The 20231-nt window shown below is 41.2% G+C and overlaps 1 protein-coding gene across 10 annotated transcripts in view; it reads left to right on the top strand.

The window, feature by feature from the left end:
- Window positions 1-1445: 1445 nt before the first annotated feature.
- LOC113164923 (protein unc-80 homolog) overlaps window positions 1446-20231 on the top strand; it is a 44105-nt gene continuing 25319 nt past the window's right edge. For 8 of the 10 annotated variants that reach the window (XM_026364463.1, XM_026364471.1, XM_026364468.1 and 5 more), the window contains exons 1-22: window positions 1446-1969; window positions 2422-2470; window positions 2818-2974; window positions 3692-4032; window positions 4224-4347; window positions 4449-4513; window positions 4804-4946; window positions 8223-8496; window positions 8605-8739; window positions 8874-9090; window positions 9532-9672; window positions 10486-10754; window positions 10889-11224; window positions 11328-11459; window positions 11845-11992; window positions 13036-13086; window positions 13575-13723; window positions 14607-14770; window positions 16621-16719; window positions 16982-17190; window positions 18624-18730; window positions 19298-19451. In XM_026364463.1, coding sequence (XP_026220248.1) covers window positions 1878-1969; window positions 2422-2470; window positions 2818-2974; window positions 3692-4032; window positions 4224-4347; window positions 4449-4513; window positions 4804-4946; window positions 8223-8496; window positions 8605-8739; window positions 8874-9090; window positions 9532-9672; window positions 10486-10754; window positions 10889-11224; window positions 11328-11459; window positions 11845-11992; window positions 13036-13086; window positions 13575-13723; window positions 14607-14770; window positions 16621-16719; window positions 16982-17190; window positions 18624-18730; window positions 19298-19451 — 3556 coding nt within the window. In that variant the 5' untranslated portion in view covers window positions 1446-1877. The remainder of the gene's footprint in view (window positions 1970-2421; window positions 2471-2817; window positions 2975-3691; window positions 4033-4223; window positions 4348-4448; window positions 4514-4803; window positions 4947-8222; window positions 8497-8604; window positions 8740-8873; window positions 9091-9531; window positions 9673-10485; window positions 10755-10888; window positions 11225-11327; window positions 11460-11844; window positions 11993-13035; window positions 13087-13574; window positions 13724-14606; window positions 14771-16620; window positions 16720-16981; window positions 17191-18623; window positions 18731-19297; window positions 19452-20231) is intronic. The other 2 variants (XM_026364472.1, XM_026364470.1) reach the window with 2 other exon arrangements.

Raw genomic sequence — 20231 nt, 5'->3', positions numbered from 1 at the left:
TACTGTTTTAGCTAGTGGGATTTAGCTAGCTACAGGCTACAGGTTGTTGGTGGTGTTATTAGAGCTTAATTTAATAACTAATATAATGTAATAATTGTGGATACATAATTTCATACACGACTACAGTTAGATAATAAAGGCAATGAGTCCGATTCAATTGTGTATTTTACTGCTTGTAGCAGTTTCCAAAATTAGCTAGATTATGATAAAGCTAGCGCTAGCTAGCATGGTCAAGTGCAGTTGCTCGGCAGCCAGCGGAGACTCCATGATATTTACAGGTCGTGTCTAAGAAATAAACTGGTACAAATTTAGCACCTTTTTAAACTTCGGTTTTTTACCATGTCAACAAACGAGATATAACGTGATATTTTTAACCTGCAGTGGAGAGAGGAGAGATTTGGACGCAGTCGGGCAATCTGGTTTTCTGATTTTTGAGTTAGCTTAAGTCAGCTGTTAGCTAAGCTAAAGTAAGACTAGCTAGTTCGCTAAGTTAGTTAGCTAACGGCGAGGTGGCTAATGACTGCTTGCTTCATGTTTAGCTAACACAACATAAAGTAAAGTAACGTGTGGTATTTTTTATAAAAACTATTTATGCAAAAGATATTGTCGAAGATTTTACTGAATATTTACTTATACGTCTTACAGGGAGTAACACGTGTTTCTGTGGTGCGAAAAATGTGTTAACCTAACAGTACACTGTTTCTGTTACATCCTTAACGCCATTTTTTTCTCTATAATGTTACTTTAACTTACATTTCACAAGTTTAACGTGTCATGTTTAACCTTAAATGTCTACAACTACACTAGAATTAACGGTACCTTGTTGGAGCGGTGGGCTGTAAGCAGTAATTGAAAGTAACCCCATGTGGGACTCAGTAAGCTAGCAGCTGTTCAAACTTAGACTAAACCAAAATGTCACAGTGATGTAAAACCTGCACATTTAAGAGGGTGTGAAAGCTGCTGTTTGGTTACTAGCCTTATGTAATTATGGAGGTAAACATATGTTTGGCGTAAATGTCAATATATTGGCTCCTGCTGCTTCATTCTTAACCATAACGTTTTATGAAGCCTCCAAATTATGGAAGCTAAATGCTAAAATACCTGGGTAAGTTAGCCCTTTTTGTGTTTCAGTATAATTTGAAGTATAGTTTAATTTTAGTACAAGTCTGCTTACACTTGAAGTCAACAGTTTATTTGTTCGTTATTTAGTAGATTTTACAAAGAAAACGTATATAAACTTCTGCACTGTGCTAAAGATCAGTATCAGCACCTTCCACTGCTTCAGTGATAATAATTTCACAAATACGTGTTTATACTGCTGATCTTTAAAATGCACTTTGACAATGATATAAACGTCATATTATTATTATTACATTCACTTAATAAAATAATCTCTATACTTCTCCAGCTGTAGGCTGTCCGTCTGGGTTATTGACTAACCTGTTGATATTTAGGTGGGAGGATGATCGTGGGAATGCACCACCACCACCACTTCAGTGTGTTGTCACCGCAGGTGGATGTGTCAGTCGCATTTCTTTCCCCGCACACATCCGAACATCTGGCCCGGCTCCACACTGCGTCTTTAAGCTCCGCCGCCGATGATTTAGGACGCCGATCAACTGTCGCTGTCCGGCGGAGGAGGTGATGAAATCAGAGCGCTCTCTCCGTCTCCGTCTCCCCCACCCTCCATCCATCCATCCCCCTGCTCTCCCCCTTTCTCTCTCTATCTCTTTTGCCTCCGACTGATCGACCGCCACTTGCAGCCATTTTACGCAGGACGAACCCAATCATGTCGTGAGGGCGGCTCGCTGGTTACCTGGACAGAGCCGGCAGCTGCTGCGCGTCCCGGTGGTCGCACGCAGGCAGGTCCGGTCAAAATGGTGAAGAGGAAAAGCTTGGACGATAACGAGCCAGAGTGCGGGAAGGGAATACCGTTCCCAATTCAGACCTTCCTATGGAGGCAAACCAGGTTGGTGTGCACGTCTGTGAAAATAGATAACAGGTGTTTGTCATTGCCGAAAATAAGGAGGATCAAGGATTTGACAGCAGCTGTGGCAGAAGCTGCCTCTTACACGAAAAGGCACACGCAGTCCTGTCATGTACTAAAATAGATGGCTTTATAATAATTCAACCCGTCAATGGGAAACCGTGTCAGTGCGTGTGCCAGTTCACCGGTTTCATTGTTTTAAAGGGAGGGAGGTGGGCTAGTCTACATGTTTTTGCAAGATGTTAACTGTGAATAGACTCGGATGCAGATTTTATGATGTCACACCTGTACTAAGAATTTACAGAAGTAGACCGAAGACACGCAGTGGTCCCTGGGTTTGCTTTTGCTAATTGGTAATGTTTGTGCAAACTGTCATGTACAGCATGTTAATTCTGAAAACATAACTTAACATCACGTTTGAATGTATTTTTCAGTGCATTTCTGCGTCCAAAGTTGGGTAAACAGTATGAAGCATCCTGTGTGGTAAGTCATTTCATATTTCATAGTGCTCGATGATGGAAAATAATCACCCCCCCAGCAGTAATCTGTTTATACCTTAATGCACCTGCAAATCAAGTGGACTCTTGATTTTACATTTAGCAAATTAGTTTTTCCCCTTGTTTCCTCCTATTACCCAGGAGCCAGACCTTTGAAAACTCATATCCATAATGGCACTTCTCCAGATCCCTTTGGATCTAAACAGAGCTGCCACTGTCTTTCCCACAGGCATTGCCTTGCTTGGGGCCATAAGAGACATTAAGATAGTCAAAGAAAGAGGCTTTAGTTTCTGGATGATGTCTCTTTTTCCTTTTCTCTGGCTGCCTCCCCAGTCCTTTGAACGGGTGCTGGTTGAGAACAAGCTCCACGGGCTGTCGCCGGCCCTGTCAGAGGCCATCCAGAGCATCTCCCGCTGGGAGCTCGTCCAGGCAGCCCTGCCTCATGTACTTCACTGCACCTCCATCCTGCTGTCTAACAGGAACAAGCTGGGTGAGGACACACAGGACACACATTACTACAGCTTCAGGCATTGAGTTGACAGCCTTATCCAGGTTATCCTCATTCAACAAAACAGAAAACTGATGTTCTTTCAAACAGATACTGAACAGCCTTTAGCCAGCACATCAGAGTTTTTTTCATTATGGCAAAGAAATAAACATTTTAATGAAATGTTTTTTTCTGAGTCATATCAGCTGTAAGTAAATATACAGAAAGGCAACTGACACAAATATCATAAACTAATGATATGTAATAACTAGGATAATAATTAAGTAATTACATAATAAATCTGAAAAAAGGTCTGGGGTTAATATAATTGATGATGGGGCTGCAGCAAATAATTATCACTTTAACCTCTCCGTTTTAATAACTGTATATTGTCAGCTCTATATGACAGTGTTTGTTTTATTTAACTGTATATTGTCAGCTCTATATGACAGTGTTTGTTTTATTTAACTGTATATTGTCAGCTCTATATGACAGAGTTTGTTTTATTTCAATATTATGTCATGTTTTGTTTGTAATAAAATCATATCAGGCAAAAAACTAAGGATAATTCCATTAGCATATTTTGTTTTGTTCTGAAGATCTTGACTCATCAAACACAAAACTGACTTAAAAATATAAAGCATGACACATCTCATAGTGCCATTCATCACCTCACTTAGCAGCACTTAAAATTAACCCCTGACCTTTGACCTCTGACAGGCCACCAGGACAAGCTGGGTGTGGCTGAGACCAAGCTGCTCCACACACTCCACTGGATGCTGCTGGATGCTGCCCAGGAGTGCAACCACGAGCCCAGTCTGGGCCATGGCTGGTCTGGGGGCAGCAGCAGTAGTGCCTTCCTCCAGCCTGTGGGGAATCAAGGTTCCTCCCCAGGAGCTCCTGACTCGTGTTCCGGCTCAGCCCTAGGAGGGTCGGGCCCGCAACACAGCAGTTCCCTGCTGGAGGAGGATGAGCATGCACGTACCAAATTGTTCCACAAGAGTATGGCCACTGTTGAGTTGTTTGTGTTCCTGTTTGCTCCACTTATCCATAGGATAAAGGTGTGTATTTCGTGATACAAGCATGTAAAGCCTTTGATTAGACTGTCATAACTTAGAATACCAAGATACACAAACAATACCCAATGTCAGCTCTATCACAAATGATGGCTTTCTCTAGGAAAGCTATCCATAATAATATGGATAGCTAAAAAATATACACACGCACAATAAAAAGAAATGTTTTTTTAAAGGAGTCAGACCTGACCTTTCGACTGGCCAGTGGTCTGGTAATATGGCAGCCAATGTGGGAGCACCGCCAACCTGACATCCCTGCCTTTACTGCACTCATCAAACCTGTCAGAAACATTGTGACAGGTGAAAAATGTCACTCGCAGACAAACAAATAATAGTAAATGTGTTTTATATAATTGTAATTCAGTAAGTCAGACATGTAATCTGTTCTGCTGCCTCAACAGCAAAGAGGAACTCCCCAGTCAACAACCAGTGCAGCCCCTGTGGATCTGGCAACCCGGGTCCCATGGTGAGTGAACATTAGCTCAGATCTTGTCAGATTTTGCTTCCCCTGTTGATTAAATGTGTTCAGGCAAGATTTTATGGCATTTCCCCTCCCCCTTTCAACCTTCTCTCTGGGGCTGGCTGCTAATATTCATTAGCACCAGCCATCCGGGAGCATTAGCATGGTTAGCCAGGGTCAAAACAGAAATGTCACTCCAACCTCACAGCCTTTAATTACCAGGAACTGTCGGTCTTCTGTCTTTCTGCCTGTGTATCTATCCATCTCTAGTTAGTGTCCGTCTCTTTCACCCACAGGGCTTCCAGGTGGTTTGCGAAGCTGCTCAATCGGATTCCTCCTCCCCTGCATCAGGAGAGCAGAGCTGTCGCCGTGGTAACTCAGTCGAGAAAGGTGGCCCTTCCCAACAACCCCCTCTGGTCAAAGGTCCCTCTAAGAAGAAGTGAGCACCATAAATTAATTTACTCCAAAGAAGGAGCGAGGCAGTATTTAGCCATGCACACGTTCTTGAAATGTCATGTTCATTCAGGTTGCAGCAGGAGATGGAAGTAGTATCATAAGGCCATCCTAGAAGTATAAATTCAACATCTCAATGACACAGACAGTATTGTTCCACGCTTTACTTATATCTACAATATCATTTAGATAGAATAACAGTGGAAACTTTAAAACAATTGGTTTAGTGTTAGAATCTCCACCTATATGTAAATGTGAGCCTAAATTTAGCTTGCCTCTAGGGGCTTTGGCTCCCTGTAAATATGTGATTTGAAGATTTCTCATTTTCAAAAAAAAACTCTTTTTATCCATTTTTGTAAACAAAAGCCTACATAGATGCACACATTTGTTATTCGTCTGCTTGTACCCAAGAACCCTGTTATGGGTTATGGTGGTGCAGGAGTGACATTTATAAATGACCTGCAATGACAAAGAGCTAGTGCCATCATCTATTAGATGGCTAAACACTTAACCCTGCGGCATGTATGCTGAACACCTCATAGTACAGCTCGCTCCACTAGCTTATGAAGAGCTAGCGCAAATGAATAGCTCCTGCTTTCTCCGTGCAATATGTTGCTTCAAGCAGTACTGTCTCCTCAGTCGTCACACACACATACAAAGCCTTGTCTTGCTTGATCAGTAGCAGACCCATCTGACATTTGCCCACATAACCTGGGTAATTATGCTGAAGTAATGTGCTACATGTCTAATGCTGGCAGTGTCCCTGGCCTGGCATGACATGGCCTGGCTTGATTTGGTCTGTCTACAGCAAGGCTGGCAGTGTCTTCCTGGCTTTGTTTGTGGTTGCCTTGGGATGGATGAAGCAGGAGCCCAGCTTGGTTGGCATCAAATAACAGCTGGCTTTAATCACTTTATTTTCTATGTTTCCAATAATCATGCAGAAATGATAAAATCCCACCTGTATGCTTTAGATCCATGTGTTTGTGACCTCCTTGTGTTTTTACCAGAATATTTCAAGTTTGAATTCTGCAAAAGTGTATGAATGTGCTTCACTATATAAAGCATTTGCATTCTGCGCATCCTATGTGGGTGTTTCCTGTTTTTAAGTTTATCATGGCAGGTTCAGTACCACCCTGATTCACCCATATGGTTGGCTGAGGGAACGAGAGTGTGGGAGAATGATGAGCCATCCATTGCTCATTTCAGCACGTTCTGACATCCAAACAAATCACTCCAACGCTTTTTTCTGATTTCTCTGACAGCAAGCAACTGACTGCAGACGAAAATAAACCCAAACCCCCCTCCCCCAAACTAGTTATATGGTCATACACAAAAACACCAAGGGTTTTTGAATAGTCACGTGGTAATGCAGGAAGGCAGAGATTTATCCCTATTCTTTTGATGCACACACTCAACAAAGACAGATTAATTGCTTTCTCTGTGTGTTAGTCGTGGGAATTTTAATCTGCCGTGTGCTGAAATGGTGGTGAGGATGAGAGCAGGGTTAGGAAGAGAAGTGAGATGAATGTAAATTAGATGGAGCAAAATGAATTTTGACATTTGCCGGGATTATCTGTAAGAGTCAATTTATTTCAGTTTTTTAATTTGTTGGATTCTTTGGATTCATAAAGGGGTGGTGTTGCACAAACCAGTAGATTACATTGCAAATATCCCGTCAAAATTGCCTGGGACTGCAAGTCTTTTCTTTTTCTTTAACGGATTGACACCAGAGTTTCTACTGTCAGATATCCTCAGCTTCTAGTCCACACACGTCTGTGCTGTACTGTCCAAGTACAATCATTTCCACCATCCAGTGATTAATGCAGTTTACTCATCCCATGGTGCCGCATCACGCGCCACTCAGAGCACTGCTGATGCTGAGGCAGTTTCCATGGCAACTCTTGTTTGCTGCATCTTTCCTACCGCATGGAATCGGGGGCTGGGCTGCTGCTTCTCAGAGAGCCTGGGGTGGCTGTCGTCACTTGGTCTCCGTGGCAACCTGACACAACAGCAGTAGGCAAAGTGTGTGTGCGTGTGTGTGTGTTGGCTAGACAGTGAAACGTGATATAGCCTCCCTCTGCTCTCTGCTCTCAAAGTGATTCATGTAGCTATCGACCGTATCTTCCTGCTTCATTTATTACAACGGCCATGATTAAATGCCTTCCTCTGTCTCTCTCTCTCTCTGCCTCTGTCATGGTATCAATATGTTTCTCCACAGTGTGCAGTGCTCTATACTCTCTGCAGCTCACTAGCCACTGACCTTCATTCTAGCTTATTTATAGTGGACTCACGTACTGTAGGCTTAGGCCCTCCCTCTCCCTGCTGCTCTTCCAATGATGCTGGAGGGGGGCTCTGGCCTTGTTTATCATCCTCCTTTGATGCATTATTAGTGAAGCAAAGTGGCGGGTGTTGATGACATGATAACATAACAGGAAAAGCAATGTGATAGTGTAATTGTTGTATTTGTAGTTAGTTGTGTGGCAGTATTGGAAATGCTGAAGCCACTCCAGCTGTGCTACATTTTGTCCATTTTGTCGTAATCCTTAGTTTAACTATTTATCACTGTTGTCAGTTTTGTATAATCTCACTGCCACTTTCAGTACCTCTTAATTGCGTGTATTCTGTGTCTTTTCCTTCCTTTAATTTTCTTCTGAAGTCTCCATCCAATATCCACCACCTGTTGCTTTCCTCTTTTCAAGTAATTTGATTTCTTTTTGAGTCAAAGTCATTTGCACTTCTCTGCTGAAAACCCTTTAAAGATTGGGATGTGTTCGCACCCTTTATTAACATATTCCAGAGTTACGCAAATAGTGTTATTTTTAAGTTATTTTAAGACATTTTTAAAGTTAAAAATAATAATTTTAATAGTGTTTATTATTCTAGTGTGCTCCTCTTTCATCAGGAACAGTTATGAAGAGGGAATAAAATGGTCACTGAAGCACTACAGTTGCCATCATGCCTTGGGTGATGCAAACAGAAGTAACATTGCCGAGGATATTGAACTAACCACTGGCAGTTCCTGTTTGTGTTGTAACCATCAATTTAAATACATTAATCACTAGATTACGCTACTAATTTAAATGCTTTTTACTTAAATGGTATTAAGTTATGAACACTTATCCTAACAATGGAGAAACAGATTATTTTTTCCATGCCAGTTTGACTTTGAGCAGAAAAAGGATTTGGATTGTTAATTCGAAATTCATTAACAAGATACCAGGATTTAATGAATGCAAACACCCTTGTTGATTCTTTTTTCCAGGATTTCAGCCCCTGCTGGTCTGCCAGTATCTCTGGCTCAGCGAGCACGTTATGCCACCTACTTTGATGTGGCAGTGTTGCGTTGCCTGTTGCAGCCACACTGGACAGAGGAAGGCGTACACTGGGCCTTGATGTATTACCTACACCGCCTGAGACAAATCCTGGAAGAGAGACCTGAACGCACCCCTGAACCCCTTATCACACCTCTGCCACGCCCACGCAGCAGCTCCATGGTGGCTGCAACACCTTCACTGGTCAACACTCACAAAACCCAGGTATTGGTAGTAAGACTATATGGTAATCTTGTAAATTTAGACTGCCACCAGGAGTAGTCTTCATGATGTCCATTCTGTATTGACCATGCCCTCTGCTGTGTTTTTCAGGACATGAGTCTGAAATGCAATGAAGAAGGTAAATCTCTGAGCACTGAGACCTTCGCAAAGGTGTCTCTGACCAACCTCCGTCGACAGGCAGTCCCTGACCTGTCCTCTGATCTGGGCATGAACATCTTCAAGAAGGTCAGACATACATGGGCTTCTGTCAGTGCTAAAACGTTATTATTATTTTATTTATTATAACTGACACTGGGGAGAAAACAAAAATTACATAAGAAAATGTAAGCCGCACACCAGAATGTGGGTCTTTGTTTTAGTTTAAGAACCGTCGTGAGGATCGGGAGAGGAAGGGCTCTATCCCCTTCCATCATACAGGAAAGAAGCGTCAGCGTCGCATGGGGGTTCCTTTCCTGCTCCACGACGACCACTTGGATGTTTCACCCACTCGCAGCACCTTTTCTTTCGGAAGTTTCTCTGGCCTGGGCGATGATCGCCGTGCACTGGACCGTGGGGGCTGGCAGGCCACCATCATGGGTAGGCAGAGGGCTGTTTATAATGAGAATAGATTGTACGTCACTGGTACACACTTTTGCTTCCTCTCCCCTAAGCTCCCATTTGGTGAGTCACAGGATTTAGTCTGTATCTAGCTGTCAGCTAGTGAATTAGGTCAGTTCATTAACATTGGTATGCCTTATTAGCTCTCTCAAAGTAATGGGATAGAAATTTTCTCAAGGCGCAAAGATGTATTATTATTATTATTATTATTATTATTATTATTATTATTATTCTCCTGGTGACATTTAAAAATTATCACATTATCAATTAACTGTCACCCATTCATTATGCTAAACCTGGTGCTCCTAACTAGACAAAAATCACAAATGTTGATGATACTGGTACAGGTGTATCTTTTAGTAAAGTCAGCTTGCTGTTTTAAGTGCATGTGTTCAGATCTTTGTGTCTTTTGCTTTCCAGGCAAATTCACTCGGAGGGGCAGCACAGATACTGCTGCAGACGCTGACAGCCTAAGCGCCAAACACTCACATTCCCACCACTCTCTGCTCAGAGACATGCCCGATCACTCCAATAGCCACAGTGATAACACTGTCAAAGAGGGTAAGAAGAAGGCAGAAATACTGTGTGTTCCAGTTTGCGTGATGTTGATTCAATCCTAAAACCATAGCTACCTTAAAAACATATATAGATACAGCACTTAGAAAAGTTTCTTAAGCAAATGTGTACAGATACTAATTACACAATATAAAATTTTGACTATTATTCATACATCACAGTTTATCAGCATGATATGTTAGGGCTGGGTACTGTCTGGAAAAGAAAAGCAGTTTTAAAGTCAGCAAACAGCAGTGAAAAAAGTCAAAATCAAGGTGATAGAAAAACCTTGTGTAGCTCCTAGAATGGCTGATAGAGTTCAAGGTTAAATATTAAACACAAACCTTTTAAAAACAAAACCAAAATAATTAAAAATGGCTATAAGATGTCTACAATCACATTACCATCCATCAGCTTTAATAAATGGAGAATAGTTGCTGCTGGCTCCTTTGATGCTTGTTTAGCAGAGCAGAAACAGGACAGAATTATATAACAATAATTTTGTAGTGATGATGCTAATTTACATACTAATAACAGTACTGGCTGTAGACTCGACTCCACACAATGCTACTATAATATATAATGTTGCCATAGTTATAGTGATTTGAGTCTTTTTTTTTATGATGTTAATTATTTAAAATTCATATATCCATTTAGTTTAAGGCATTGCATTTGTTTTTAAAGACCAGATTAAACTGTTTTCCTCCCGTCTTTCACTTTACGCATTATTCATGCTCCACAATGACCAAAGAGTTTAACATTAGGAAAAAATACTGTAATGAAAATATATGACCATGTCCCTCTCTCTGGCACCTACAGTTCGATCTCAGATCTCCACCATCACCATGGCAGCATTTAACACTACAGTGGCGTCCTTCAACGTAGGCTACGCCGACTTTTTTACAGAGCACATGAAGAAATTGTGCAACCCTGTAGCAGTCCCTGAGATCCCTGTCGAACCGCTGGCCTGTACCAACCTTCCACGAAGTCTCACTGACTCCTGCATAAACTACTCCTGTCTGGAAGAAGGGGAGAACATTGAGGGCACCAATAACTTTGTGCTGAAGAATGGCATGTTGGACCTCACTGTGAGTGTTGAGTCATTCGGTGAAACAGCAAATGAGTTGATGTTACTATTACTATTTATTTATTTATCTTTTGCAAATCATAATAGCAGTTATAACTCCATTCCTGAACCTTGTTCGCTCCCCTATAATTCCAGGCTGTCCTGCGAGCTCTATATGCTGTTCTCAGCCATGACATCAGCTCAAGGATCTGTGATGTTGCCCTCAACATCATTGACTGCCTGCTGCAGCTAGGCGTGGTTCCTGGCATGGGTAAGAAGCTATCCAAGCCTGACAACAAAGAGAACCAGGAGGCACGAGCCAAAGACACTGCTGTTCAGGGCCTTGGAGGTGCACAGGGAAGTGGAGCTGTTCCAGGTGCGGGAGCAGGGGGTGGGGGAGATGGAGGTGGAGGTGGAGGAGGAGGAAGTGGTGGAGGCAGTGGGCACGGGAGCAAGGATGATGTGAAGAATAACAAAGACAACGATAAAAAGGTTTGTTGTAACTGTGTATTTGTAAGTGTGTTGGAAACATTATTAATGTAGAGACTGTCTAATTATATCTACGTGAAACTGTGTGTTTGTTTGCTTTGAACAGGAAGAAGGCTCCAGCCTCAGCACCCACCGCCTGGCTCTGACCATGCTGATAAAGATAGTCAAGTCTCTGGGCTGCGCCTACGGCTGTGGCGAGGGACACCGTGGACTGTCAGGAGATCGCCTTAGGATGCAGGTCAGAGGTTTTCTTCACCTCAGCTGATGTTGTTCAATGCACGTGTGAAGATTCCACAAACCAGCACACTTCCCTGACATCTATTCATTTTCTATTAATTATTAACCATATTGCTCATTCGGAGTAATAAAAGTAAGGGTAAGAGTAATAAAAGATTCATGAAAATGAAATGAATCCTGCAAGGATGTTGGCATTGGTTTGTTTATTTTTATATATATATATATATATATATATATATACATATAAAGCCACTGTATTACTGCCGGACCTAAATTTGGAAAAAGGCAGAGCAGCTTCCAAGACATTGCGTCATGTAAATCTTCCCTAATACACACTGTATCTTTTTTCTATATATATATATATATATATATAATTTCTCTTTCAGGCACAGAACTGCTTGACCAACCTGTATAAGCTGGACAAACTGCAGTTTCGCCAGACAATGCGCGAGTATGTCAACAAAGACTCTCTCAATAACATTGTGGACTTCCTGCATGCGCTGCTGGGCTTCTGCATGGAGCCCATAACTGACAGTAAGTATGTAGTGTGTGTATGTGGGATCGGATGCAGATCGTGACACATAAGAAAACTGAAATGCACTCAGCACTCTTATATAAAAAATAATAAAATTGAACAAAATATTGTTTTTGGAAACCACAAAAGGTGGATATTCAATGCAGTACGGCTGCAGATAAGGATTACTTATACTGATCAACGTTTTTACTATGAACCAATCATTTAGTCAACAAAATGTCAGCATGTACAAAAGTAAGTCTACAGGTGTGTCTATGGCTCTGTCAGATAGTTATTAGGTAGCGTTGTGCCTTGAGATAATCAGCATGCTAACATGTTCACTATGTGTCACACATTTAGTACAGTATTAATTTATTCAGACATGTATGTCTAAAGTAGATGCTACATTACCAAGCAGTTTAACATCAGCTGTATCATGTTCTAGTGTAGTTGACAAAGCTGAATTGCACTACTGCTGTCTCACCCTGCACTTCGACTCTGCATTCCAGCGCTATCTGTGTTTATATATGTTTTTCCCTTTCTCCTTACACTTGTCTCTGCTTGTCCGTGTCCCTTTGTCATTGTCCTCCTGCTTCCATCTGCCCTCTTTTTCTTCATCCACTTCAGTGACTTGAATGCTGCCTTCCTTGATCACTCATCCATTCTGTGCACTTGCCAATCCAAAGCTTTGTCCATTACATCTATGCTCAATCAGTGGCTTTATTGCTGAGCATTGAGACACATTGTACATGCCAATTCAGTTTTGTGCTGAAATTTGAACCATTTTGTACAAGACGACAACAATGAGCATATTTGTATAATGTAGAATTCTGTGCAATTGGCAAGTTGCTGAACTGATGAGTGTTTTAATTCTGAAAGTGAACAGGGCACCTTGTGTGGTTTTTTTGGTGTGTATGTTATTTTCGCACGTGGCAGTCTGTGTGTATGCATCTCAAGTTCACCTCTTTCTGGAGGTGGGGTGCCACGTCCTTTCTGACATCGCGTACATGTCTGTGCTGGCCTGATGTCAATCAACTTGTGCCCCGCCTCTTTTCTCTTGCAGAGTACGGCAGTGCAGGTGAGAGGTCCAGGAGGGCGAAAAAAAGAAACATCGGTAGATACACATGATCAATAATCAATAACAGTCAGTAATATTAGCAATAAGATGCTCACCTGATCAGACCCTTCCCCAGGCACCGCTTACATTGCTGCACCCCTCACTGTGTCCAAAAGTGACAAAACTCGCCTGCATCTCAAATGTTCAAATCTGACTTGAAATCTGGTCTTAAGGAGAGATTTTTTGCATAGAAGATAAATTTCATCTAACTGGACCCAGAGACTAATCCCCTACTGTATGTTTTTATAGCAGGCCTTAGTCACTTGCATGTATTCCTTATCCCCTACCCAGAATCCTTTTTAGTTTGCTTCTCCCCCCATTTGCTTTATGAACCCTTTTCCTTTCCCACCTGCCCCCCTCCTCCCTGTTGTATGGGCTCACTGTTTTATATTCAAGCTGGTCAGTCGTCAATACTCTTCTCCCCCTTCTGACTAAACCACCCCCTGTGTGATCCGTGGTCTCTCCCGCCTCCCTGTTGCTTCCAGACAAGGCGGGCTTTGGAAATAACTTCACCACAGGAGACAACAAGTCTGTGGCCCAGAATATGGAGGCGGTGGTGGTGGGTTGCATGTTCAAGTCTCTCATCACCCGCTGTGCCTCAACCACACATGAGCTGCACAGCCCCGAGAACCTGGTGAGTGGGGTGTGAAATCTTGTTTTCATGTACCGTCTGTTTATCAGTCTCTGTCTCCCTCCCTCCATTTTGTTTCACATCAGTTGCTTTACTATAAGACTGAGACACTCATGTTTCTTTTTGCTGGATGTTGTAGTTAAATTAGTAATGGGTCATTTTGTACTGAGTTTGAAGAACGACAATAACTTGTGCTTTGTTAAGCCTTTAAGACTTTGTCATGCATGGTCTGAAAGTCCAGAGTCTGTCAGATTCTAGTGAAACCACTTAACTGCCTTCTTACATTTCAGTACCCTGGAAAAGTCTAGTTATGTATCTAGTTAAACCAGTGACATAATCATTTATTCACCCAGTAATTGTCAATACAAAATAGGTTTTAATGTTGACCTAAATTTGCTAAATCAGTCTAATTGATTTATCATGCATAAGTTAGTATAAAAATACCTGTGGTTCTGCAAATTGAAAGTTTAAATAGTCAATATATGTCTTGTACAGCAAGTCTACTACAGTGTGTGGCTCACTCCTCAGAGAACTAATGTACTGTGGTCACTCTGTGGTGCCTAGAAAGCCTCAAGGCTGGCATGACTTGTGTACGTTGGCGGGAGATGACACACTTTTCAAGGCAGGCTTTATTATGGCACAGAATCAGAGGCCACCCACTCACAAGCTGGAACTGGTGCCTTAACAAACTCAAGTATGCTCCTGCACACCACGCATTCATACATATATGCATTTGCACACACAGACACTCTTTGGTGCTAAGAAATCTCAGCCTGATTCTAGGTATTTTCTTTGTGGTTTTCTTTCTTTGACACACTTTCTCTGTCACACAGCGTTCAGTTCACACGTCCCTCGCTCTCACTTTGTTTGTCACCCTCCTTCCCAGGGTCTGTACTGTGACATCCGCCAGCTGGTTCAGTTCATTAAGGAGGCCCATGGAAATGTGTTCCGTAGAGTGGCCTTGAGTGCACTCCTGGACAGTGCAGAGAAGGTGACTGCTGCCAAGAAACCTGAAGAGAAGGACGAGACCAAACATCCTGGACCTAGAAGGTACTGGCCAATCAGTGGCCAGAATTGGTCTAAATTACTTTTTGTTTTGCCCCATCGTAAACAAATGAAGTTTACTAAAAATGTGTCCATTCCTCTTTGCCCTTGAGCACAAAACTTAAAACGCTCCCCTTTATAAGTCGTAAAATACAGTGTTTCTTATCTGTTCACACTCATTAACTGTGTGACATTTTACTTCTGCTGTTCTGACAAATCAGAGCTATGCTTTTCATCACTTCGTGACTATTTTATTTTTTATGTTTATTTTCTGTCCTGTCTGCATCTCTTTCCCTGCTTGAGGGACAGATTAGATTATTCTCAAAATGACGTGGCTGCCGCACAAAAGCAGGACAAAAGGCATCTCAGTCATGTTCTCTTTATATTTCTGACTACTACAATAGAAGTTGTGTTGAAGTGACAGAACATTCAAAAGATAAATGTTCCTAAAATTTTTGTTACATTTTTATTTGTATACATTTAAGGTTTTAGCTTTTACGTCTCATGATCTGAAGTGGAGACTGTGCTGCATCCAACTCCTGCACTTCTGGTCCACTGCCATACGTCATGGCTTATAATCACAGCTGATTTGTCAGATGAGCTTATTGTCCAGCTATGTATAATTACAAACAGCTTTTCTATTTGGTCAGTTGAATTGTTTAATTTGTGGAAAACCATAGTAAGTTAGAGCCAATTAAAGACACTTGATTAAAACAAAACACCGAAATCAAGTCTTGCACTGGGCTGCCTTATACTGTATGTGGAGTTTGCATGTTTAGTCTGGGTTTCTTTGGGAAACTTTGGTTTCCTATCCAAAATAGCATGACAGGTGTAAGGTTCCAGGTGGTTTTATGTCTATGAAATTGTGGGTATTAAATTGAAATTGGCACTAACTTAGTTTAAGAATGGAAGAAAGAAGAATCCTACCATATGGTGTTTAATATTCAGTTGGAGAAATGGTTTAAACATGCACAAATACAGTAATGTTGAGAAATATATAATTTACCTTAGTCATATGTATTAACACCCTAGAATATTTAGTACTTTTCATTTAAAACCTCCTCCATATAACCGTACCTGCCCGCACCCTCAGATCCTCTTCATCTATCCATCTCACTGTCCCCACTGCTTGCCTTACTACTATGGGAGGCAGAGAATTCAGCTGCGCGCCCCCCTCCAATTATGGAATCCCCTCCACTGAACTTTGTAGTACACGTTCACTCCCACAATTCAAATTCTAGCTAAAAACCAATCTTTAGGCCATATTCAAGCTTTCCTACCCTCTGAGTGGTAAGCCTGAACAGACATCCACAGTTAGTGCTTCGACTGTTGTCCATATTTATTTATTTTATCTTTTCTATTTGTATTTTATCTCTAAGTGTAAATCTTTTATTTAGCTTTATCTGTACTGTGACCTGTATAGTTTCCTTGACTTTTACTGTATTTCATTATTATAATTGACTTTTACCATATTTCAGTGTTGTAATTACCCATCTGCTTTTATTTGCCCATAAATTTAATTATTAAGTATTATTATTATTATTAAAAATGAACAACATGTTTTTTCTGTACTTACTGTGAACTATTAATGTAAACTAAGCAGCTGGAAACAAGAAAAACAAACAAAAAAATGCAGAACAAACAAATATACAAAACAAATACACACAAAACAAATCTTGTACGTTTATCATGCTATAAATGAGCAGTTTATACATTAGATGAGCATGAAACAAACTGGGTTAGCTCGATTTATCAAATACCACATGGACAGGCTTTACTGCATCAGGAGAATTCAGTTGGTGAATGAATCAGGTGGCCTGAGCGCTCTGTCTGTGTGTCGGGGTGTGTGTGCGCAGGTCAGAGGCAGGTGTGTCCGGGGACAAGGGTCAGGTGTCCAGTGCTGCAGATGAGTGTCGCAGCTACATCTCCAGTAGACCCCCCCAGACACCCGAACAGTGAGTCTCCACCTCACAGCATCTCCATATAGCACCATCTATGTCGAGCCCAGCTGCCATTTCTCTGCTCAAAATAGACAAACTTTAAAAACTCTTCCTGATGCTCTCTCTTCCCCTTCAATGAAAAACAGGTCACAGAAACACTAAATTTATACTGAAAGACAAATCCGTTAAAAGGTGAAGGTTAATTTGTTTTGCAAATGTTTTCTTCATTGTAAACATTCAAATCCTGTCCTCCTTTTGTCCCTCTCTGTACCTCTAGTGAAGAACAGATTCCAGGTGCTCTGCTGGGCAGGAAAGATTTTTGGAGGAAGATGTTCAAATCACAGAGTGCTGCCAGTGACACCAGCAGCCAGTCAGAACAGGACACTTCGGAGTGCACCACTGCCCACTCTGGCACCACCACTGACCGACGTTCTCGATCCAGATCCCGTCGCATTTCACTTCGCAAAAAATTAAAACTGCCTATAGGTAAGGGCAGGTATTCTCAACAGAGCTACCTCTAATTAGCCTAAAAATATTTTTTTTAATTCTTGTCTTTTAGAGGCAGAACTCAAACATCATGGTCATTTTGGAGAGCTTATAATAGCAGTAGTAGCTATTTTGCATAACTAAAAACATAGGTCTCAATTCCTATTTAGGTTTTAGCCATATTAACTCTTTATTTTTTCCTCCTAATTTTTTTTACCATAATACAACAGACCTATTGCACATTCTGCTGCTCTTCATGTACCAATTTCTGTTTAGTGCAACATTTTCACTTTGATTTGCTCAATATGAAAATCACTGTTGATTAAATGTGATGATTAAAGAGGCCATGTTATGCGTAATATCAGGTTTCCAAAAACTGCAGTTTTTCTTATAATAGACCTTTATGCAGTACCTCTTTTGTGTGATGTCTTCTACATTTACTTCAAACTCAAATTTTAGAACTCATCACAACTGTGAAGTTACAATTAAAACTGCAAAATAAAATAATATGGCCACTTTGATAAAGCTTCCGGATCATTCTGATCTAGTAACATATGTTTCCATGACTATACTCCTTGTACCTGCACATGCTTTACTCGAACATGTGTTTTGTTTGTCTACTACTGAAACACTACCTCTCATGACACCAAGTCACTTCATCTCTTTGGTCTGTTTTGTATTCCTTTTGTGCCTCAGCATGCCGTGGGACTGTTCGCCTACCACTCACTTTCTCTGTCTTACGTATGTGGATGTGGAACCATCTTCATACAGTATTTGTGTCCTATCTGTTTGTTTGTTTGTTTGTGTTGTTTCACCTCCCCCAGTGTGCACGGTGTTTCAGACCTGGGTTAAATTGTATTTGCAAATCATATCACATGTATGAAAAGGTACATACATATTATCAGCACAGCTAAGGCTAAAGTTGGCTTCAGCAGCAAGGAGCTTCTACAAAATACCGAATTATGGGTCAGAATACTTGACAAAATGTTATGTCTCCTGGTGACTTAGGACCCACTTATGCTCCTGATATGTGTTTTAGATGTTGGTGCATGAATGTTACAACTAGGATAAAGCTTGGATTTGTTTTGTACGTTCTAACGCCTAGAGGGAACATGCAGTACTATGAAAATGCATTTTCAATTACTTCTTAACCAGGGTCTTGTGTTAAAAAGAGAAATTAATTTTAAATGAGCCTTTCTAGTTTGTGTTGAAAGTTGAAACTCTAAATGTGCGTGACTGTAAAATAATAGTTAGTGAATGCTCTGGCACTGTGTACCACCTTTGTTCCTCTGTGGAACCCTTGTATGGATGTGTTTGTATATGCATGTGTACCTGCCTTCTCAGTGCAGCATGTACAGGACATTTGTGGTTTTGTAGTTAAATTTATTTAGTGTTTATGGTTCATGTGCATTTATTCCTTCATGTGTCTCCAGGTAATTGGCTGAAACGTTCCTCGCTTTCGGGGCTGACTGATGGTGTTGAGGACCTGCTCGATATCAGCTCAGTGGATCGACTCTCGTTCATACGTCAGAGTTCAAAGGTCAGAGAGTTACCTCAACACTGTCCGCTCACTGATGCTAGCATAGCATGTTACATGAGTTAGAATCAGGAAACAAAGAGGCGCAAGATCAAAAATAGACCTGATAACAAAGAGGGATAAGACACAAGTGCACAATGTGTATGAAGAATTTCAGCCTGGAGACATCTGGTGGATGGATGGGAAAATAGCAGTTCATTGAACTTCCCAGAAAACCCCAGGGGCCAAGAAAGTTGATGGGATGTGGCTCAGGTTAAGGAGACGGACAGCAAAGGCAATATACACACAGCAAATACACAAACCAAGTCTAATACTTTAGTTTATTCTTTACTTACTATTTTCTAGTAGAAAGTTTATGGTTTTGGAAAAGGCAGTGTGGGAAATGCTCTAAAATAGGAATTTGACTTTGCTCCTGAAAGTTGCAGAAAATAGCAGCAGACAACACTGAACAGTTATCGCATGAAGATGTTTGTTAATCTTCAGTGTAAGTTGCCATTTGATTTGTCCTGCGTCTGTATGTGTTTGTGAATGCTATAGTTGTGTTTATCTCCTTGTGTGTATATATCTTAGGTGAAGTTCACCAGTGCAGTGAAGTTGTCAGAAGGGGGCGCTGCAGGGCCAGAGTATGGCAGGGATGAGGAGGAGAATTTCTTCAAGCGGCTCGGTAAATGGAGGTCTGGCAGGAGGAATCCATCCAAGCTTCACCACACAGAAGAGAAAGATGGTAGACCTCCCCCACCCCAGGGTGCCCCTCGTCCCCCACGGCCCATCGTTCTCTGTCTAGTTCTTTTTGTTTCTGTCCCCGCCTCTGTTTGTCCCTGTGGTGTCTTGTCTCACCTCACAAGTCGTAGTCTGTTCTCTTCTGCCAGTTCACTCTGACATCATTCTCCATTGCCAGATAGCTGCCTGCTAGACTGTGTTAGCCTTAATGTATAATTTTCAACCCATCATTTTCTAGTATGTAAAATTACACTTGAATAATCGTTTCAGACTGCTAAAATGCCCAAAAGTTAATGTAAACAATGTAGTGGTGGCACTTATTTTTAATAAGTAAGGTTGGCAATTCAACATATTGCTGATAATAGTACATTAATGACACATTTATGTAAATTTTTAAACATTTCACAACAGGTTTATGGTAAAATGTCCTGTATGTATGCACAAAGCAGAAACACATTTACTTATGTGTCTTGATTTTAAAACACAGAAAATGTCGACCTGAAAGACCGTATGGAAATGATTTGTAATAATTTGATTGATAACATTTGAAAGTGGTGTGTATATGGTGAATATTACTAAATACATTTGCATTCATTTGACATATAAAAATGCTTAATGGAGGCCCAGAGTGATAAGGAGTTAGTCCCTCCCTGCACGTTGAGCCAAAAGTGTCACCAGTCCAGTGTTTATCATTGACTGCTTGCACATTCAAATTCCTACATAAATTGCGCAATGACTTATCCGTATGTGTTTAGTAACACATTCTACATGCTAAATAAATCAG

Source organism: Anabas testudineus, chromosome 2 (genome assembly GCF_900324465.2).
Source record: "Anabas testudineus chromosome 2, fAnaTes1.2, whole genome shotgun sequence".
NCBI lineage: Eukaryota > Metazoa > Chordata > Actinopteri > Anabantiformes > Anabantidae > Anabas > Anabas testudineus.
The sequence above is the reverse complement of the archived record's forward strand: the minus strand, read 5'-3'. Positions and strand labels throughout refer to the sequence as shown.